At 38.3% G+C, this 22548-nt stretch overlaps 5 protein-coding genes across 5 annotated transcripts; 1 reads left to right on the plus strand and 4 right to left on the minus strand.

Moving 5' to 3' along the window:
• Positions 1-1987: 1987 nt before the first annotated feature.
• LOC144638532 (dynein light chain Tctex-type protein 2B-like) lies at positions 1988-4437 on the minus strand. The gene has a single exon (XM_078497726.1). It carries the CDS (start codon positions 3042-3044, stop codon positions 2406-2408), a length of 639 nt encoding a protein of 212 aa, XP_078353852.1. The 5' UTR covers positions 3045-4437; the 3' UTR covers positions 1988-2405.
• A 1458-nt stretch (positions 4438-5895) lies between these two features.
• Positions 5896-7507, plus strand: LOC144639144 (dynein light chain Tctex-type 5-like). Its single transcript, XM_078498392.1, has one exon. The coding sequence runs from the start codon at positions 6021-6023 to the stop codon at positions 6576-6578; it is 558 nt and encodes a 185-aa protein (XP_078354518.1). The 5' UTR covers positions 5896-6020; the 3' UTR covers positions 6579-7507.
• A 3145-nt stretch (positions 7508-10652) lies between these two features.
• LOC144638571 (uncharacterized) lies at positions 10653-13922 on the minus strand. The gene has a single exon (XM_078497763.1). The coding sequence runs from the start codon at positions 13555-13557 to the stop codon at positions 11776-11778; it is 1782 nt and encodes a 593-aa protein (XP_078353889.1). The 5' UTR covers positions 13558-13922; the 3' UTR covers positions 10653-11775.
• A 129-nt stretch (positions 13923-14051) lies between these two features.
• On the minus strand, positions 14052-17395 carry LOC144638522 (uncharacterized). Its single transcript, XM_078497715.1, has 2 exons — positions 14802-17395; positions 14052-14748 (listed from the first exon to the last, which is right to left on the minus strand). Exon 1 carries the CDS (start codon positions 17268-17270, stop codon positions 16578-16580), a length of 693 nt encoding a protein of 230 aa, XP_078353841.1. The 5' UTR covers positions 17271-17395; the 3' UTR covers positions 14052-14748; positions 14802-16577.
• A 1193-nt stretch (positions 17396-18588) lies between these two features.
• On the minus strand, positions 18589-19991 carry LOC144638476 (dynein light chain Tctex-type protein 2B-like). Its single transcript, XM_078497676.1, has one exon. It carries the CDS (start codon positions 19568-19570, stop codon positions 19040-19042), a length of 531 nt encoding a protein of 176 aa, XP_078353802.1. The 5' UTR covers positions 19571-19991; the 3' UTR covers positions 18589-19039.
• Positions 19992-22548: the final 2557 nt, after the last annotated feature.

A 22548-nucleotide genomic window follows, 5' to 3' on the forward strand; every position in this document is an offset into this window, starting at 1 on the left:
AGGGCTTTGGCCATTGTGCTCCAAAAAGTGACATATCGTAAAATTCCGGTTATAAGCCCCCGCTTATAAGCCCTCCTGGTTATAGGCCCATCTATTTGGAAACAAAAAATACATCCGGTTATAAGCCCCCTTGGATATAAGCCCCCCTCTGCTGGATGACAGTACTGAACAAGGTTAAATGTTGTGTTATTAGGACTTTAAAACTTAAAAACGTATTTCGATCAACACTCCCCTGGCTCGTATCGAAACGTTTTTTTTTTATTATTTATTCCGCTTATAAGCCCTCCCGGATTTAAGCCCCTCCGTTTATAAGCCCACCCAACACCCTTATTAAGCCCAGGGCTTACAACCGGAATTTTACGGTATTTTGCTGCTAGCGCTGTTCCCAATGTTGTCGAATTATATAAAAAAAGGTACGCCAGAGTTCCCAAATTATACTTCTAGATTCCAATATTATACTCAATTAATGACTTTTCTGTGCAAATAGAGCGGTTTTCACTTGAGTGTCGAAAATGAATTGCGTTTGCTTTGGTTTTGCATTACTACGCTCAGTGATTGGCTTAAAAATCTCGCGCCACTTTATCAGCCAATCAGAACTTAAACCAAAACCAATCGTGACTCGCTCGCGCACGTTTTCCCGCGCTTCGTGCCAGCTACATGTATTTGCTTCGAGTTTTGATTGGTTCACTTTATTGTCTGTGTCCTTTGTGATTGGCCGGAGTAATTACTTTGGTTTTGGTTTTACGACACTCAATTGAAAACTGCTCTAACAGCGAAAAGATAACTCATATGTAATTCATATTAAACTGAGAGAAAGAGTTCTAGTAACTAGGCAAGGTAATTCAGTGAGCGACAGTGGGCAAGTCAAAATACTTCCGGAATTGGTAGTTCCCAGATCTTCTGAATAATTAAACACAACTTACAAATATTCTGAGGCACTGAAAAGTAAGATAGAAATTGTTATTTCCTTTTATACTTCAGAAAGTGCAAAAAAATCTAATTATGTTCAAGCAATGTTTGTTTGTTCGTTTGTTTTTATTTAAAAAAAAAATTGCTTGCTTACTCTTATTGTGTTAGCATTGTGCTAACACAATGGGCCGGGCCCTTAAGATCCAAAAATATTTTCCCAAACATCCCGGCTTTTAAAGTTTTATATATGTAATCAGTGGCGTTTTATCCATATTTTGTCGATGTTCCTGTCCTGATGGTCATGTCAAGAATAAAGAAAAATACCCTTGTTAAATAAACACCGACCTTCAAATATACGCCGGATTTAAACAAACGCGAGTCTGCAAGGTCGACTTCAAAATAAACGCTCGCGGCATAAGATAGAGACATTAAGGTTCGTGCGTTTTCCCGTGTTTCACAGCCAATGGTTGCATGTGTCTACTTCGAGTTTTCAGTGATTGGTTCAGCTGGTCAGGGGGCACCCAACAAACTTTTTCTGTGAATATCTGTTCGGAAGACCTATAACCGCCTACGATTTTCGGATTAATAAAAGTGTGATGAGAGACAGCACTGGTGTTTTCTTTAGCTCAAACTTTCGTGACATGGCGAAGAAATGCCTGTTGTTTTCGGAGAGAAAAAATGTCGTTTTGGGTACGAAAAAAGGGCAAGCTACGATTTTCGAGAAAGCAACAGCGGCTCTTAAATTCGGGTAATAATACTTTGTTCCCTTTAACTTTCTAAAGTTTAAAAGATCAGCTAGAGTATTCGAAAAGATACATTTTTCTCGGCGTTTCAAAATAAGGCTCTATTAAAGTCGCACAAAAAAGACACTTATAATATAAAAACGGTGTTCCGACACCTATAGTAAAAATTTCGTTGGGTACCCCTAGCCTGTTCCAGGCGCCGTTCTTCACGCCGCTTCCCAACTAACCGAAGGCCTGGAACAGGCTAGGTGCCCCTGACGTTTGTAATCGTGGAAGCAGGTGTTTAGTTTCGATTTGGTGTTACCAAACTGCCATAATCTGCATTATAAATCATCTCTGTGTTAATTATCTTTAATCAAAGTGCTCAGTAGTATACTCGTTGTTATCAAAACTCTAATATAAATAAAATTTTGAATCAAGCTAGGGAAATAAAATTTACAAAAAGAAACAAATGCTAGATCTTTGAGCGAGTTATTGAACTCATAATATAGTTCTGGGATAAAAGCAAAATCTACATAAGATATACATTGTATCTTACATAAAAAGTGTTAACGATATAACAAGAGAACCGAAACTTTTTATCCAATTACTAACTTATCGTCTAACTTCGGTGAAATTGGGCTTATTAAGTTTCACATAATATTAGCTATACAATACTATTTACATGTATCTTTTGAATCATAATGCTCTACGTCTAAGCAACAAAAGCGTTTAAATGTGGTGAATATATATAAAGTCCAAGAGTGAAGCTGTCTATTCCTTGTACACTCCAAAGAGCAATGCAACAGCAAAAATATCGCCTTTACTGTAAGTAGTCGACGCAAAATTATCAACAGTGTGATCCCACAAGCACTGGCTTGCCACTCGCATACCTTGCCCACTTATAGACCCAATATGCACCAGACATATCAACTTGCAGCGCTCAAAATTTAACCATTTGACTCGTTGTTTGATATCCTCGCAAAGTTGGGTAGTAAGCGCACGGCACTTTACGGAGTCATAGCCGTTAAGCCCGTCCAAACTCTCCTCAAAAGCTTCGTCCATAATTTTCTTGACAATTTGCGGCCGGAATTTTCTGTCGGCTTGCGGCGCCATTCTGTAGGTCGGTAGCACTTCGGCTGGTTTGTGTCTTGAAGCTGCTGTGTCTGTGTGGTCGAACCTCGGAGAGACGTTGCTAGAGACTTTGCGGCTGGAAGAGTACAGGAAAGGTGTCGAGGTGCTGGATGGCTTCCTCCGATCGCTCCTGTCAGGAGAGATAGCATTGACACCGGAGTGTTGTGAAGCATTAGTAGATGACCTTCGCCTTCGCTCCGTATCCCCTTGTGCCGAAGAAACCGATAGCGAAGGTGGACGATGTTCTACAGTGCTAACACGATGCGACTGTGAATCCATACTCGTTTATTCCGCGATAATAACGACGTTAAAAATATAAATAAAGAACGAAATATGTGGGCGCTTGTACTAATCAAGCCGTAAATGACATCTCTTCGATTTTATAAAATTCAAGCGACTTTGTTTGAAGAGTTCGATGATACGACTACAGTTTTCGCTCGCTGTGAAACTTAGCAACTTCCTTGCTTTGTAAAAGTTAATCCTCGACAAAGAACTATCTTAAAAAAACTTTTCTTCAGCGCGTTGATCTTTGATCGGCTTTTAAAACTTTGATAAGATAATCCGCGTTATCTGCAAGTAAACTCAACGGTTGCCAAGCAATACTAAATGATGAGTCAACTTTTCCTTTTTCTAAATGAATGTTTACTTAGCTTGTGCAAACGATCAAGCGAATATTGTGCATCGAGAATATACATACTAAATATGGTGGCAAATATGCAGATCTTCTAGCCTCGACTACTTAATTTCCTGTCCAAAAAAACTGTTAAATTTACTCAGAGCACAACTAAACTAACATTGTTTATAAAGCTAATTTCCAAAATGCTCCATGCTGTTATAATCTGTTCTATCTATTGAACTAAAATTTTCCAGAATAAAATATTCAAAAGAAGTATGAACAGTGTTTACTTAGCGTGGGTGAAGGGAGGCTGTCAGAACAAAAGGCGACTTGAATAACGGGTACCACTACAAAACAATGAGCATCAATTCAAAAGATTTTAGTGAATACTTTAATTAAATGGAAATTGACAAAAAGGTCTTAAGGCTGGGACGGCAATTAATTTAGCAAAGAAATTTTAACATCTTATTGTATGTTTGCTAATTACGAACTAGCTACTTTTTCTCAGAACAAAAACATTTGGTCTGCAGACGTTTTTTACAACGAATTGTAAACTGCAGTTCCCAAAATGACAGCTTTTTCTGTCGCCAAAGTGCTCTCATCTGAACGGTTTTTCTGCAATAAAAACTGACAGTTTTTTTGTCAGCTTTATAATACGATCTTTTAATTAACAACAACTTCTAATTACATTCTACGCATTATTTCTATGTTTTAAGATATTCGGTTAATGCAATGCTGTTTAAAGAAAGAACAATAATATACGATTATTGAATACGTTTTTGTGATAAGAATAATCAAGGTTGAGGCACGTTTAAATTCAAGTTTTATCCTTCGCTGTACATGTAACAAAACCCAAATCTATATATTGTTTTATCATATACTGTTGCAATAGAAAGTCTCGAATAGTATAATTATCTTACATTCAGTTGCGAGAAAATTATTTAAAATGTGTAGTTTATAAAGCTCACGGAAACTACGTTCGCTTTCTTATTCAATCGTATTCTTCAGAGCCTTTTCAAATACTTCCTCAGCTGACTTATGAAGAGATCTTAAGGCTCTCTCTAATTTTAAAGTCCACCGTTTTATATGTTTCTTAGTCTCAAAAACGAGGTTGGCTCGAAGTAACCTTTGAAGCTATCAGAAGCTATCGCGACCAGAAGTGTTGCTCCCGCTCCGCCTTCCTCCCCCGTCTCCTGCCCCCCCCCCCCCCCCCCGCCCCGTGGATTGGACGCTAGTTTATCGCAGTTTACCCCCCAGCATTACGTCGGGTTGGGCAAAGAATGCTCCCGTGACCAATTACATGCATATAAACCTTTGTAATGGGAGGCTCTGCTAGTACAGCTTCTTTATTTTATCCAATGCAACCTCGTCTAAAAAAACACTACTGAATTATCATGCCTCTACACCTGATTTGGTCAAAGTTTTAACTGTTAGCTAAGAAATGGCTGAGATCTGCAACATTTACTGATAGCTAACAAATCACCTAAAATTTAACTGATAACGGAGGTTCCAGCAACCCCATCCACGAACTTATTTGTTCTATTAAAGTTGTATGCCGTGTTTGATGATTGTAATTAGGGCTCTTCGATGCTATGATTTAAAATTTACAACGAATAAAGATCCCAAAAAGAAGTTCCCTGTGAAAATATAATTTCAAGTCTAAAAAAGATAGCTTTGTTTTCTGTTTCTTTGGTGTCTGGTGCAAATTACAGCACTTAGAAATAAGTGCCAAATTTTTGTTCATGAAGAAGCGTTTCTGGTAGCGTCATAAGTTAGTCACAGTTTAGTCATGGTCAATTTAAGGGCTCTTTGGGTTATCTGTATTTGACAAACATCAGTGCATCGAGATCATTACAGAGAAACTTAGAATCTGGTGAACTTAAGCTGATTTTGAAGACAAAACAAGATTGGGAACACCAGCTGCCCTGCTTCAACAAACGAGGTAATTATTATCAAACAGCTACTGAGCAAAGGCCCGGCAATCTGGTGCTAAAACGACAGTCTTGCGATACATAAGGAAAAATGGATCTTACTCTTGGAGAGCAGTATATTTTCTGTTTGTAAAATCTGACGGGGAAAGGGGGCACGAGCTTTTGAAACACTTTGTAATAGGCGTATATCGTGCATGAGGCAAGCTACATTTAAGATAAATGTAAGTTCGGAATGCTATTCGACAGTTGTTTATCAGTGAAGGCCCAATCCTCGCCTCTACAAACCTGTTTCTTTTGCATTCACATGACCAGTTATGTTACCATGGTTATGTTATAACCAGCCACGCGGACCTACACATTTGATGCAACTGGTTGACTATTCAAAGTACCAATCAATTCCAGACAAGCATTCATTTTCTTATAAAACCAATTGTAAAAAATCTTTCAGAACACAAAGCCGTGTACGCAATTAACTTCGAGAGCTTTCCCGGTGGATTAACTTTATATAGCTCTTTATTCGAAAGCGCTTTTCTAAGCTTTGTTATCGAATTGAATAGTTGAAGGTTTTGTGCCGAAAAGTGTTTGACGCAAGTAGCGGAAAACAATAACAATAACGCTACCGATTTCTAAACAAAATGTGAAGTTACTAAGGCGCGCAGATTGAAGTTACTAAGGCAGCACGAAAAACCACTTGAAAGTGTTTGAAAAATGTCAGCTTCGGGAGCTAAACGAGGGGCTGTTACGCTTTCAGGAAGAATTTCACACAAGCTTAAAGTAGGAATTTCTTCTAAACTGGACACGAAAGAGGTTTTGCAGCTAAAATCGGCCACAAATCGCAGCGATGTCCACATATTAACCGACCAACTTGACGATGCTTCTATTGTGGACAGCGAGTTTTCAGCAGGCAAGGTGTTTTACGAAAACACATACAAGCTTTTCCCAGATGCTAAAATGCCGACGAAAACGATTGAAACGGCAATTGAAAATGTCTTAAGAGAGCACTTCGCGAACGAAGTTTACGAGACTGCCAAATGCAAGAAAAACTGTCAGAATATTTGTGAGCTCATCAAAGAAAAAGTCAAGGGAATAATGATTTCGCGGTATAAACTTGTGGTTCTTGTCCACGTTGGCGAGAAAAAGGGCCAAGGAGTACAGATTACAAGTAGATGTGCGTGGAATGAGAGCTTTGATAATTTCGTTACTGTTAACTTCACAAATTTGTCCCTCTTTGTTCAAGCAACAGTTTATGCTTTGTATGTGGAATGACAACAGTCCATGCTGTGATTTTGAGTGGTTTGTGCCTGAACTGTGTATGGATATATAAAGAATTTCTTCAAACCTGTGTGATCGTGGAAAAGTTGCGTGTGGAATTTCAGCTGGAGTTTTGCTCACCGGTCTTCATTTGAACATTGCTTACTATAGCTATAAGCTATACTTTAAGTAGCCTGCGTTTTAGTTCGTCTGCAACGCAGGCTATCCTTTAACAGTTAGAGAGAAAAGGGTTTTAAGTGTGTAAATAATTAAAAAGACGAATGAGACAAATAGCTGAAAAGAGAAAAGAAACAAGGTCGCGATATATCCATGTAAGTCTTTTTTTATTGATGTGCAAAATTCCCTTTAAACCTAAAGAAACCTCAAAATGATAGTTTCTAGTTCCTTGATGATAGATAAGATTCGGGAAGATTGAACAGAGAATTACAAACAACGAACTTGAATTGAAAAGCACTTTAAACTCTGCGTAAGAGACTCATAGCCAGTAACTCATGTTCTCTAAATGTTTTTCACATAATTTCATCATCTTTTTCATGGGAGAGTCAGTATTTTAGCAGGAATGGTTTTTTTCTTGAATAATTAGCTCCCTCATTCTCTTTGGTTTGTATCAGTAATGCAGTGATGATGACCTTGAAAATAGAAAATCCTCGCTGCTTCGATTACACAGTAGCAGTTCGGGTTCTTTTTGTCCTAAAAAACGTGAAACTTTGAAATGAAGCGTTACAAAGGCTGTTTACCATTTACACGGGGAAACCGATTGGTTCTCGGTTTGGGAAAATGGTAAGTAATAGCCCCGAACGGAAATTGGGTATGAAATTTGGCGTGTTCCATTTAGAATTAACTCGGAGTTGTTGGAACTGAATTGAGCCGCGTATTCCGGTCAAGACTTGCGATCTGGAACTGGTAGATAAAGATCCATTTGAGAATTTTGGACGACCTTTTAATTTCAAGAATTTAAGACGTTCCGTTCTTTTTTCTTTTCTTTTTTTTGCTTCTTTTTTGTAAGTTTTTTTGGTAAACAACCGAGATCGCTGTATTTTACTGTAAAGCTACACGTTTCATTGTTTTGTTTAGTAGTAGCAAAATTAGTTGAGTTTAAGCTGATTAACTTGTTCAAAGATGTACATATAGTTAATTAAAGTGAAAAATATGTTTATTTCAAATTTGCAACATTTTAAGTCTTTTAAAATATTCTTACTCTATATAAAAGTCGGTCTTCGCCTAATTTGGGAATTAAAAAGTTTTTTATAGGAGAAAATGTGGCCAGAGTGTATTTGTAGTTATAGCAGGAACCCTTGGGCTCTCAAGAACGTATTATACATTTGACACTAATTTGAATTATTAACAGGGTTTTGTCTTGATCGTGGTAGTGTGAGTTGCCTGGTGAGTTCACTTGGCTGGATGAACAGGCTGCTTGGTGTTGTAGACAATGTCGAGTGTCTCTTCTTCGCTTTTCTTGTGTTGTATCGTTTCTGTACATTTTACCCTCGTCTCTTTGTTGTGGGCTTATTTCCTGGTACGCTGCCTGTCTATATAAATTCACAGCCTGGCCATGATTTCCTTTCTCGTTATACCTTTGTTGTGGCGCAGCTCGAATTAGCCTGTTTTCCGCTGAAAAGTCAGGGTAATATTCGTCATCTGAAAAACTCTCCCTGCCCAGTAGTCTTCGGTAACTATGAACCGACATTTAGGTTCCACATTAATTCTCTTCTCTTCTTGAAAATTTGGCAGAGCTCCAACATGGACGGAGGATCTTTACGCGCTTGCATCTTGGCAGTAATGACAGCTTCACAACTGATCATTTAACCAAACGAAGGCTACGTATGAAGTAATCAATGAAACTGTAAGTTCCAACACGCCCTTCTTTACGTTAATAACCACACTGATGTCGGCTTCCTTTGTGGACTTTGCGCCCACGATGCGAAATACTCGCGTATCGCAAAAATCATTAATGCGAGCAGAATTAGTTTTATTAAGTTTTATTCAAAATTTTATTTCAAAAAAGTACTTGTATCTGGATGAAAATCATAATTATTTTTTAGTCTTTCTTCTTGAATCCATTTCCTATTTATATCTTTACAATAGAAAAACAAAAGGTGATGCACTCCTGAACATGAAAGCCTGGCGGTAAAAAGAGAATGGACTGGGTATAGTTTAAGAGATTTGTTAACCAATGAAATGGCTTGTATCTCGCTGTTATCAAAAGAGGCGTATGTTGTTTTTAACAGTGCAAACAGTTAGCGATAGTGTGAGTTCGGGCACGCCCCTATTATGTGGGCGTCCTTTGTAGATCATGCTGCCCATATTTTAGGAAAGTACTCATTTGAGGAGTTGCATGTGAAATAAATAAGGTTTGCAGTATTGTACAGAGAGCCGGTTTATGGTAAAAATAATTGGTTCTTTGAACAACAAAGGAGAACAAAGTAGAATTACGCTGGAGACAATTCATTATCAGAGGACTGCCTCAATCGGTAATTATCGGTAAATACACCTAACTGCGGAAAACTTAATTAACTTAATCAGTTGCTTTTCGAATAATCAATTAATTAATTAATTAATTAATTGTAGGAAAGATAGATTAAGTTAATGAGCGTAAAACAATTGTTTACCAATCAAAAGGCGCGAATGTTGTTAATATTACGATATTGTTATGTTCATGAGAGTAAACTAAAACCATTCTCAATTACAGTGTGACTACTCCAACAAGGCCAGCCAACCAAATTCTTCTCAAGTTCACCAATAGTGTTTACATGTTAAAAATAAAAATGGTCACAAATTTATTGCTTCTGTGGCGTGCAGCTGAGGTAGATCCACAATTTGTAGGAATTCTAGTGCAGTGGAACCCCGATATAACGATATGCCAAGGGAGCAGTAAAATTATATCGTTATATCGAGGAATCGTTATATCGAAACTCCCAATATAACGATATGGCCGTAAAATAACCGAAAATATCGTTACTAGTCGGGGTAAACCTTACGAGTACTTTTTATATTAAAGGAGGATAAAGAGGCTTAGAATACATTTTCGTATATCATCGTATAAAGCTGTTTACAGAAACGTTAGCGATTATTTGATAACATTGTGATGTTATTGCATTAAATTCATTGTTTTTCTTAAATTGTGACTGTGAACTGATTATATCGTTATATCGAGGAATATTTTACGTTCGGTCCGCTAAATTCTCATCGTTATATCGAGAATATCGTTATATCGAAGATCGTTATATCGGGGTTCTGTCCCATTACATTTTACTGTAACTTTTGCCGGGACATAGAATAGTCATCGTTATACCGGGAATATCGTTATATCGAGGATCGTTATATCAGGGTTCCGCTTTGTTTACATGTAAGGTTTTCATACCTTATTTTGCACAGATTTTGTTAGGTTGCCTTGGTTGGAGTACTCACACAGTAATCATCAAAAAAAAAGCTGAAAATCAAAGTTTAAAACTACAATAAAACCACATCCAGACCCTTGGTAGAAACGGCCCGCCTCTTCAGTACAGGAAAGCGCAGCGTTTGGTGAAAGAGGCAGGGCAATAATTGGAACTCAGAAATTCGACATGTTATATCTTAAAAATTGTCCTTTTACAATCCTTCTTTTTACATCCAAGCAAGTTTCTTTAGGCCGTGGTTGTGTGCTTAACAACTTATTACACGCGTAACTTATATGTTCCTTTAAACTGCGGTCTTGTGTGAAAATTTGACCACAGAATTCGCACAAAAAATTGCGAGGGGACCACCTACTTAATTATTTTGTTTTTGTTTTTGCAGAAAAAGCTGTAACGGCCGCTGAAGGCGCTCAGCTCTCAACATCTTCTGGAATTGGAGCATAATACATTTGAAGCACTTAGTTATCGTATCGCAGCTCGTCCAAGTCGTGTCAGTGAAAAGCGCAGCACAATTAACCGCTCTCAGCGAAAATTAGACATTTGGTCGGTTGGCTTAATGTCATAGTTCAGAACAAGTAGACACAAACTTTGAATTGAAAAAGGCAGATATGAGGATGAGATTCATTTTCTTTTTCATTGTCCAATATATTTAGCAATAAGATACGAATTTGTCAGTAGAGCGGTTTTCACTTGAGTGTCGAAAGTTAATTGCGTTTGCTTTGGTTTTGCATTACTACGCTTAGTGATTGGCTTAAAAATCTCGCGCCACTTTCTCAGCCAATCAGGAGTAAAACCAAAACCAATCGTGACTAGCTCGCGCACGTTTTCCCGCGCTTCGTGCCAGCTACATGTATTTGCTTCGAGTTTTGATTGGTTCACTGGATTGTCTGTGTTCTTTGTGATTGGCCAGAGTAATTACTTTGGTTTTGGTTTTACGACACTCAATTGAAAACTGCTCTAACCTAGATAAGTAAATCACAAATTCCAAGCAATTATCCATTTTCAACATTAATTATGGAATTAATGAACTCCACTGATCATTATGTTAACAAGCAATTAGTGCAGTACGTATCGTTCTGCATTGATATGCGAGAGGAATTATTGTAAAACCCTTGATTGAGGGTCTTATTGGGGGTAGCTGGATAACAATAAATACTTAATTTTTTGGCCCTATAACATGAAACAGTTAATTTTTAGGCATTTAAACATTAATAGTAAAAAATTCACTGTGACAGTAAATTTTATCCAGAAGTAAATATCAACCGCTCCAAAAAGGCCAATATTATTTTGTTTTGTATATCAAGAAGTTTTCAGCCATTTTCCGACGACTACCGAAGTTTTCCGAAGAGTACAGAAGATATCCGGAGACTACCGAAGATGTCCGAAGACTACCGAAGATTTCCGAGGAGAAAACCGAAGATTTTCTCTTAGTTCATGAGTGATTTTATTACCACTTTTCGAAGAGCAGATAAGAATTTACAATGCTAAAAGACAATAGGTTTTTCAGGAAAAACCACCAAACACTTAACAGTATTGTCTCCGGAAACAGTAAACATTAAACAATTGACCAATGTAACACCAAACGCTAAACTAAAAATTATGGGCAAATAACACTAAACACTTAACCCCAATCAGACCCTCAGGGTCAGACCCTCTTGATTATTGATTGTTATTTGTTTTGTTTTCTCTTTTTGTGTTGTTTGTGTTCGTATAACATTTTTTCATTACATAATGCTCTTGCAATGCTGTATAAACGTTTTATAGCCATGCAAATAAAGCTCGAGTGTTGTTGTTGTCAGTTATTCTTCCTCATCTTCTTCGATCACTGGCGTTGAGGTCAGAGCCCTTGGTAGTCCACTCAGCAAGTTTCCACTAGCTGAAAGAAATGAATCACTGTTGTGCCTCGCGAAGCGTCGAGGTCTTGCGGATTTAATTCGGCTCGGCGTGCTCCGTCCGGGAAGCGATGCAGATAGGTCTGGGTTAAGCTTCACTAGATTAGGCGATACAGATACTGTCTTTGTTTCTGATCTCTTTGCAGTCTTGGAATTTGTAAATAATTCTTCAGGGGTTGACTGCACTGAGCTTCGTCTTGTTTTTATGGCGGGCTTTTCAAACATTGCAAGGTTGTCTGGATTTAACGCTTTGAAATCTGCTCGAGAATATATCGAAGAAAATCTTCCTAGAGCAATCAGAGATGTTTCAGCGGTTGACCATCTTCTGGCCGCATTACTTGAGAAAAATTGTCTTTGCAATGTTATTGAGTTTCTTCTAGGAATTCTTCTCTTAGTCGATTCTTTTCCGCCACGTGATTTCCCTTTGTCATGGGGGTCCCCTGAGGTTCTTTTCTTTGCTGACGAACGAAACGAATGGGTTGATTGTTGCGTCATCAAGGTAAAAAGCTTAGGTAACTGGCTTTGACTGCAGGGTGATTTCCCTCCGTTGTTTTCACAGGTTTTTATTTGAGAAGACATTTTCTGTTGCTCTATAGCAGGTGAAGGTAATGCCTCTTTCGTATCCAGCCAATCACCTTCCTCCAATTTGATTGACGTCTGTTGTTTATCACAAGGTGCTGCTGTCGTTGCCATGGCACTTCCATTTTCTTCGGAACTTTCATCGGCATTCAATGTCCTGTTTGCAAAACAAACTTTCTTTTTTTGCGGAAAACCCGAGTTTACGGCATTTCTGGGCTCAAAACTGAACGTCACAGATCTGGACAGAAATTTAGGCTTGTCGTTTTTTGCCAAAGAGGCAGATTTTGTTCTTCTTCGAAGAAAATTCTCATTGGGTTTAATCTCCTTGGAATCTGGTGTTAAAGTTACAGAGTTTCTTTCTGCGTCAGCCATGTTGTTCAAGTCTTTTCTGTAATGAATTATAGATGAAGTTCTTGACCTTTCAAAGTGATTTTTACTTTGCTGACGGTTTAATAAGCCATCCTTTGCGAAATTGGCTTTTCGAATTTCCCCCTTCGCATCTTCACTCTTTGCTTTGTCTTTATTTTCTTTCTCTTCTTTTTCCTTCAAGTACAAATCCCATTCTCTAGCATTCAGTTTCAAATCAAAGTCTCGAGCGTTTGGCGATGCTTTACCGTCACTTAACAACACTTCTATACAATCACTTTGCTTGAGTTTCATGGCTCTAATCAGAGGTGTTTCGCCTTTCTTGTTCGGTTTATCTGCTGCCCGAACATCATAGATATTCATTGCTTCAGTTAGAGCTTTCGTAATGCGAGAATTTCCAGCGTCAACTGAGTAAATTAACGCAGTGTTCCCTGTAACATCAACAGCACCAAAATCGCATTCGTCGCTCTGAATCAACAACTTTGCAAGTTTTTCCTTCCCGAGTTTACAAGCTTGCATAAGAGGGCTCATTCCTTGTGCATCTTGCAAACAAACGTCCGCTCCACGATGTAGAAGCTTCTTGGTGATACGACAAGCTAAGTTTTCGTCTTCTATGAAACAAACCGCCAAAAGTGGAGTTTTTCCTGAGAGTTGTTCCTGTTGGTTAACATCGTCGCCAAGTTGTAAGAGTATTTTTGCTTGTTTGAATCGCTTTTGTTCGATAGCTTTCACTAGAGCTGCCATATCTGTCCTTCAGTGAGGAATATCTCAATACTCTAACGCTGTCTCAAACTGACTAAATTCTCTTAGCGATGCAAACTGTTTTTAAAACCTCCTTCTGAGCATAGTTCACCAGAAATTTCGAAAGTTGATTTATAATGAAAAACATTCCTTGCCGGACAAAACCTTCGCTTTCCTTGTAACGGTTTTATTTAGTTTCGCTGCAACGAAAATTTGTGACTTACTATGAAGTCCAACTAGTTACTGCAGTTTTCGTAAGTTTTGGAGTTTGCAAGAAACGAGAAAATGTTTATTTAACCATAAAAAGTTTTTGACAATACCATGGTTGCCATAGTAACTTAACTGAAAAAGCAGGTGAAAGTAGAAGTCAATTTCGATCAATGGAGTATGTTTGAAAAGAATGCAAAAATAATGTAGTTGTGTTGTGTTGTTTGTTATGTTTAGTAAATCTTTATAAATTATTAAATAAGAAGCCGGTTCAAATGTAGAATTCAATTTCTACACGCTTATTTGGATGATAACATTGCTATAATAGTATAACATTGTTTTTAAACGTTGAACCTTGCACTATTTCAAGCTAAAAATCAGTTTTCTACTAAAACTATTCGCCATATATTTATGTTAAATGTTATGTTTATATAATGTTGTTTTTTTGCAAGAACAGAAAAAGGGGAATAAATATTGAGTTTCCCTTAGTTGTGTATGGATAGCGTTAGAATAAAAAATGGTTTCTTAAGCCCATCATCCGCAGTAATATATCATTACAATATATTTCTTATATGATTGAACCCTATCCCCCTGTGGTTTATCGGTACAAAAGTGAATAGCTTTTGACCAATCAGAGGGTAGACACGCAGCATCTTCAATTATTTTGTAAAAGGTTATATTGAGCTATCGATTAACAATGTTACTCAGTTATACCCTGAAGTCATAACCACCAAACTACAATCCGAACGTCACACGACCACCCGAAAGTCACTCGGCCAACCGAACGGATTATACGACCACCCGACCATTGCTATCACCCAAACGTTACGACCTCCAAACGTCAAGAATCGAAAGTTGGTGACTGAAAGTTGGTGACTAAAAGTTGCACCTATCTGAACGTTGCATGACCATACAAAGGGTGACGACCACCCGAAAGCAACACGACCACCCGAAGGCAACACGACCACCCGAAAGCAGTACGATCATCTGGAAGCAGCACGTCCACCCGAAAGCAGCATGATCACCCAAAAGACGATCACTCGAAAGCAACACGACCACCCGAAAGCAATGCGATCACTTGTTTGTTACCACAACCCGAAAGGTTACGACCTTGAGCATTTTGATGTTTGCAATTTACGTAAAATCATTACAATAAAATGCCTTTGTAACTAGCGAGTGTGTTTTACTTCTAAGCTCAGGAACCTGCAATAGCTTAGCTAGGTTTTAATACAAGTCAACCGACAGTGTGAAAATGTTGACATTTTGGTACTTTCTGACGGACCACAACTGAAGTGGACTAAGTCGGGTGCTTGAAATTTTAAAACGCCGTATCTTCAAATGAAGGTGATGTATGTATAAGCATAAACTAGCCGATCACTTGAACAAAAAATATTTTAAAAGAAATGTTTGAAGCGATGTAATTATGATGACTTAGGATGAAATAGATGATTCAACGAACAGAAGCTTTTCCGAGAGTTTAACATAATGTAGATTTTCAAGCTCATAATATGTAAAAGTTACATTAGTTTGGGCTCTTGCAAGTTTAATCTTTTGCCAACTCTTTTTTACAACGTAAAGTATATTTAAAAGTATCTAGGTTGTCAGAACATTTTAGGGCCTGATTATCGCCGAAATTCTCCCGAGCAGATTAAAGAAAAATTCTAGAACACAAGTAAGGGGAATTTTAAAGTCGAACAAAGAACTTAGACCAGGCACTCAAGTAAACTCTCAAGTCGAGTGTGGAAGCAAATATAACTTGGCCAGCTTTATGGCTTCAAAGTTAAAGATAGGAATAAGCTAAGTTAATAGTGCAGTTAATTAGACTGCATTTTAAACTGAGCGCGTTATTTTCTAGATCTTTTCAGACCGTTTGCCAAGGACGTGCAGATCTCATCATGAGTCAAAATTAAATGCGTTATCTCCCTCAATATCAAATCAACATTCCTTCGTGTGCTGTTCATGTTGATTTAACACCTGAATAAACAAACTATAACAATGTTGTTCTCACTCTAAAGTAGTTTTTCTACTCGTCTTACTCTGATAAACCCTGTAAATTAAATTATCTTTGACCCACATGAACCACTTGACAGCTTATTGCAATTATAATAATGGCTGAAGTTTAATATCTGTCAAAGCGGAACTGTGTGCATTTGCATCTTTTTAACAAAGTTCTAATACTTTCACACATGGTTGACTTCTTTATGCTGTAGCTATAGACTCTTTGTTTCTCTTCGCAAGAAAAGCTTCTTTTAACGGTCGATTCGGCCTGTTCACAGCGGGGAGCTAACAGCATAATCCTTACTAACAAAACAGTGGAGTTTGTCAGACTAGCGTTGATAAACTTTCGCTTCGCACATAAGGCAATAAATCCATTATTTTCTCTGACAGTTAGAAGGCATTTTAGAAGTCGCTTTATGCATCTCTGCCAACTCAGTTGAAAACGCTCAAAGTTTTTGCAATTTCCCCCTTTAACTCCGTCACAACTATATATATGGAAGAATGTAGAAAGACGCTCGCTTTTTCGTCCTTCGAAGATTTTGAAACCTAACTGAACGATTCAGAAAAATACAACATCGCACAGCTTCAATATTCCTAAACAGTTCAAGATATTAACAAGCGCTCAAATCATTACTTTAATGGCGGACTATTAATTATTTTCCTATTACCTTTTACAGCGATAACTCTTTCAATTTGCCTCCTGCTGTTTGTATTTTCATTTTCGTTTAGTAACATCGTTATCAATTCTTGATACTAACCAAACTATCTAATTGTGCCTAAGCGCACCGTTGCAAAATATTTTCAGTGGCGACAAAACTTCACGGCTCGTCGTTGAATAAAGTAGCGAAGACAATCCCTGTAGCGAACAAGGAATCATTATCAAATGTTGCCATTACAAAACTATCTGTGTTTGGATTCCAGACACACTGGCTGGCCATTTCAATGCCTCGGTCACGAATAGCTCCGATGTAAACCAGAGCCGTGATCTTGTATTGTACACTGTACAAAGATTTAACACCATTTTCTATCATCTGGCTAATAGTCTTACATTTTGCACCGCATATTTCGTGATTGTATTCCATATTGTCGAGGTGTGACGATAGAATCTGCTGAATTAGATCTCGGATTTTCGAGCTGAAATCCTTACAATCCAGTTCACAACCTTTTTGAGCCTCAAAATTATCACTAGCTTGTTTATTTACCATTTCCGCTTCGCTGCTTGAAGGACTCCCTTTGCCATCTCGTTCCTTCCATGAACTAGCTCTTAACTTGAAGGAAAACACATTCACCGGGCCGCTACAAGCTTCTCTTTGTAGAGGTAAGGTCTTGCTCATACCCAAATCGTTCAGAGCTTCGCGTGAACTACCATCAACACCGCTGAATAGCTCTCTTTCGCTATTTACCGAGAGTGCTTTCCGCAGCTTTGGCCTCAGGACGCCTCCAACGGATTTGTTAAAAGCGAGACCTCGCAGCCGCGACGCCGGGCTTCTTGACCCTGATTTACCGTTCATTATCTTGTTTCACGCACGTTTTTGCACCAATTAAAAGACGCTATCAGCAGACAAAGCAAAAATCTGCACGGTTTTGCGGGATTCATATACCGGTATCAGTATCTCGATAAGCTCCTAATGTTTACTTTTAGTTTTATTAAGAAAAATGGTTATATATTAACTTGTTCTGCTTTAAGCCAGTCAAGTGTTGAGAATTTAATTGACATTAAGACACCCTTGGTAAGCAATACCGTATATCATTACTTGATGACGTAAATTGAAAACCTTTTTAAAAAACATATTACGCATGCTCCTATAGAAGAGCTAAGAGAAGAGTGTGATTCATTTTAGGGAAAAATCTCATCGGAGAACATACGGCCACGAAAAGGAACAACAAACCACTACTTCCGACGTTTGGAAAAGGATTAAGGCTGGTTTGGCCAGCCGAAATATGATACAAAAAAAATATATATCATTCCACGTTGTATCGGTCTCTACCCTAGTTTCAAACATGCTTATAATTATAGCAAAGTTAATTTTTTTTAAAATACTTAACGGAACGTCAGTTCCAATCGGCTTTATACAAACAGTTTCCGGGCCCTGGAACCGAGTTTAGCAACCTTGTGACGTCATTAGTTGTTACATGTCGGCATGGATTGGGAAGCGCGGTAGATTCTCTCCTATTGTTCGTATTGTCGTGATCTACTAGCCACCAAACTCATATACGTTTTGTCTGGATGAATCAGAAATACATATAAAGGCTTTGGATGGAGGTGAAGTGATTCGTCGCATTAATATGAGTGCGACAGATTGGAACTGTTTAGCCGATACATTGAGTACACAATTAATTGTAAACGCGAGTAGCATCACTAGTATTGAAGGTTCGATCGGTGCATGTGTTCCAAGTTCAAAAGAAGACTGATCCAATAGACGAGTGAGAACTTCGGAAGATTCCGAACCATTACGAATCGTCATGGCGACAAGTTGTCGTGACGTCTTCGATATCTTCGGGGAGGTGCTTACGACGTCGGCAATGTCAGTTCTGATTGGATAGTTAGAATCGGAAAATGATTTGGATGCGCTTCCGAGAATTTACTAGAAAAAAAGCGCAGCCGATACAAGCGGCAATGTGCTGTTCAAAAGACAAACACAGAAAAATAATTACGATTATTTATTCCTTCATTTATTCAATCTCGATTTGGTATGAAAGCGTGAAAAATCACTTTAATCATATTTAGTGTTATTTACAGTTCACGCTACTTTTATGAAATCAGCTGTAATGTTTGTATTATTTTAATTGCTAATCTCGTACTTAAATGAAAGTGTGAAAAGATCAAACTTGTCAGTCAATCATTCATTTATTTAATATATTTCAATTTGCGACAGAGGAAAGTAAGAATATTACGAAAATGTCAACACAACACAAATATTAAAAGCAGAGCGGAGGAAAATCGGTTTTTAAGTGTAATGCAGTTTTTTTTTTCTTTTTTTTTTCCTCCTTTTCCAAGAAAGGGTTCTTTTTTCAGTTTATTCACTGAAATTTACGGCTGCGTCCAGCGTAAAGTTGATTTCCCACATACAATAACTGAAGTTTAATCTTGATTCAAATATTATTCTTGAACTTGACCGGCGGGGGTGGGGCACAGTATGAGTTATTTTACACTTGGTCAAAACTTCCTTTACAATGCGATTCCTACAAAGAAAATTGATTTATAAACCAGAGTCACTGTTTGTAGCAAGCAAAGCCTACTTTCAGAGAGCCATATGGTCAATGTTTATGCTTATATCCATCACTCTTTCAAGACGCCAAAAACGATAGCAACGGCAAACAACGAAGCATTTTGGAAAAAAGATGTAGAGAAATTATCTTTGCATTCATTCCAAAGAAAGCGACTGGCCATCAAAATGCCTTGTCCGCTATTTGAACCAATGCTAACACTGCATATCAAGCGAAATCTTTCCATCCCAAGATTTTTCACGCGGCCTTTAATATCCTCTGACAAACTGATACATAGCACTCGGCAAGTGCTTGGGTCGTACGATTGAGTTGAAAGTTTCTCTTGTAGAATTTCATCCATGATTTTTTTTATTTCGTGTGCGTAAAATACGTTCTGTTTTTGCTGCCCTTCGGTTAAATTAGGTACATCGTGGCGTCGTGCTTCCTTTCCAAACAAGCTTGCGTTTCCCTTGCCTTTTTCTTGCTCCAACATCCATTGCCCTTCGTGCTCGGTTGCTAAGTTTTTCGTGGAGTCATTTCGCAAGCTTTTCTCAAAAATCCCATAATGTTGGTCACGAAATTTTCCATTTATATTCCCATACATTTTTAGCCTCTAGCACGCCGAAGGATGTTTTATGTAAAATAGAGACTTTCGTTTAAATTGAAGATCCGCCGCAGTGTATATTCCCTGCCTCCTAAAATATTTATGCCTCTAACAACGGGATTGAATTAATCTCTTCCTGTTAAGGATGAACGTATAATATTGAACCTGAAGAGTCGCTTGGTTCTTAAACTGACAAAATGATGATTTCGTTATTGTTTTTTCACACCAAACCATAACAAGAGACAGAGTAATCTTCATTTCAGTGAATCAATGTTGTGGCAGATGTTTTATAAGAACGTATCCATGGCAACTACCTTTGTTTTATCGCCGGAAAAGCTCATGAACACACGCTGCGTTTTTTTCTGATCTATTACCGATATTTTGCTAATTAACAACAAAGATCGCTCTTTAATTGTTCTAAACCGTGCGCTCAATTTTTGTGTTTTGACAAATTTTATTTACGTTCGAGTAAACTTCAGATCAATATAAAATTGTCCGTCCGTGTTTTGTGGTTTCCTGTTGAATGTACGTAAAAGACCGGCAAATCGTTCCAAATCAAAATAATATTTATTTAAGAAAATTTACATTTTTATTGAGAGATCTTGATTAGTTCGATCCTTAAATAAAGCGCTGGAGTGGTTTTTAAGACAATTTCCTTTGTCAGTCTTATTTTTTTTTAATGTTAATATAAAGTCATGAGAAGCTATTAATAAAATGACCTCTCAGCGTATATGGAAATTCCGTGCTTTCATACTAAATCTTAAATTTGAATCTAAAACCTGAGTTTCCTCAGGAACGATATATTTACCATGCGAAATTATTTTATTTTATCATAGTAGTTGTGGTAGCAGTGTTTGATTGGACTCAATTTATTTTCGGGGGGGGGGGGAGCGGTGTTTTGACCAATTTTGGATGAAGTACTATATCAGGTTCCGATTCCTTTAACATTCAATCAACAAGTGGCGATACCTCACAAGTATTTTTGAAACGTTTCACGCCAACATGACGCAGAATGCAGTGAGGTTACGTTATGCGGGAATCGCGAAGCAACCTACCGTATTTTCTCTATTAGATCCCCCTCCCCGTATCCTATCATATTTGTCTACTGTGTTGCCCTACCCTCCCCCCTCCGTCGAAAAGAAAATGATAGTGGTGATGATGATGAATAATCCCATAAACGCTTGGGAACCGTTTAAGTTATTCCAATACCCTAAAGCTTAAAGGACGAGAGAAAGATGAAAAAAATACCGTAAGAATGACCTGTTAGAAAGAAGTGCCACCACTGAAGAGTGAAAAAGAATTTATCGGCAGCAACATCAAGTGTTATTCAACCAAGATCCTCCACAAATATTCAGGAAAGTCTTTGTGCTAGCCTGCGTAGCTGGCGGGATTCGAGTGCGAGTGCTTGCTTTGAGACGGGCCGGCGAACTGCAAAGAGAGGGAACCGCGGAGCCGCGAGGAATTTCAATTCAAGTGAACTTCAAAAGCTTTGATTCAACGGTCAAAATGTTTTGCAAGCAGGTTTTTGATCAGATTGCAGGTTTGAGTGGTGTTAAAGGACCATTTTGCTAGATTGTGACGAGGATTTTATCGAAGATTTACTAGATTTGCCATGTTTGAAGATTCTGTAAACTGTTTCGCGCATGTCGGTTAGTGCCGCTTATATGTACGTTTTCCACGCATGAATTGAGAGGTCAATTAAATCGACTTTAAATGGTTTCGAATTCCTTCTGAAAACTTTGAGATCGCTTGTTGTGGAGATCACTTCGTGTGTGCGGCGAGGTGAATATTCTGCCGTTATTCACCGAGATTTCAAAGAATAATTGTTAATTATTATAAAATTATCCACGTTTGACCTTATATTGGAAATAAGTGCGGCCTGGGGGGGGGGGGGGGTACTCCCATAAATTTCGGATAGGGATGTGCCGCCAAGGTTCTTAAACCCTGACCCTATTAAAGGCCCAAAACCGAAAAATGACACCCTATTCAAGGGGAGGAGAAGAGTTCCATGACGACCCAAATAACGGCTAACCGCGCACGGCAACACACAAATCTCGATAAAATCGCTTTACTAATAACTGAACAGTAAATTCAGTTTTAAAATACCTTTTTTGGTTTAACTGGGCGTTTATTTTAGCTTATAGAATTTAGGTACCCTATCTAAGGATCACACCGGGAACTCATTGCCAAAAGGAGCAAAAATGATACCCTATTTAAGGACCGAGAACCTCAAAAACCATACCCTATCGGGCGGCACATACCTATATAGGCCACATATGGGAGTACCCCCCCCCCCCGGGGAATGCGGCAAGTGCCGCACAGCTTAACGGTTCCGTTAGAAAAATGGCTGAAAATAGCAAGTTAGGCGAGCTTTATACTGGATACAAGAAATAACCGGCAATGCCTTCCCTGAAACATCACAAATACCATAAAAATGCCATAGTGGACTCGACTACGCAAAACAAAGAGCGACTGTCTCACTAAACGAAGAAGAGAAGCAGCAAATATTTTCCAGGAGACCAGAAAACTGACACAATTTCATTCAGTGTTCGACGTAAAATAAAGCTCAGCACTTAATTACATGTTACCTTTTAATCTTGTTCCTGCTTGTCCTTTGAAACTTCAAAAAACTTCACCGACTCTGAGTGCAATTTCGTCTCAGCATCTCGATGTACCAGCAGTCGAGCCGTAAACAAGTACAAGATGTATAAAACCCTTGCTTCATTCGACTTGCACAAGGCGTATAATTTCCAGAAAAGCTATTAATTCGGATCTTCCCGTAAACCTTAATTGCTGTCACAATTTTCCAGCATGAATAGACGATTTAAGAGGAGATTGTCCGAGGCAAATCTTCGAAAGAAAACTCTCTAGCTTCGCTTTCTTCGCGTATTTCATTCAACTCGATTCAACTCATGAAGTGAACACTGCGCACCGCGCCACAAATTTTCCCGCCTTCTCATACTCTCCCCGGGCCCCGG

This window comes from Oculina patagonica, chromosome 14 (genome assembly GCF_052425735.1).
Source record: "Oculina patagonica isolate OP01 chromosome 14, crgOcupat, whole genome shotgun sequence".
In the NCBI taxonomy this organism is placed as follows: Eukaryota; Metazoa; Cnidaria; class Anthozoa; order Scleractinia; family Oculinidae; genus Oculina; species Oculina patagonica.

Coding starts and splice junctions, on each gene's coding strand:
- LOC144638522 (XM_078497715.1), bottom strand. CDS start 17,270: ATGAACGGTAAATCAGGGTCAAGAAGCCCGGCGTCGCGGCTGCGAGGT.
- LOC144639144 (XM_078498392.1), top strand. CDS start 6,021: ATGTCAGCTTCGGGAGCTAAACGAGGGGCTGTTACGCTTTCAGGAAGA.
- LOC144638532 (XM_078497726.1), bottom strand. CDS start 3,044: ATGGATTCACAGTCGCATCGTGTTAGCACTGTAGAACATCGTCCACCT.
- LOC144638571 (XM_078497763.1), bottom strand. CDS start 13,557: ATGGCAGCTCTAGTGAAAGCTATCGAACAAAAGCGATTCAAACAAGCA.
- LOC144638476 (XM_078497676.1), bottom strand. CDS start 19,570: ATGTATGGGAATATAAATGGAAAATTTCGTGACCAACATTATGGGATT.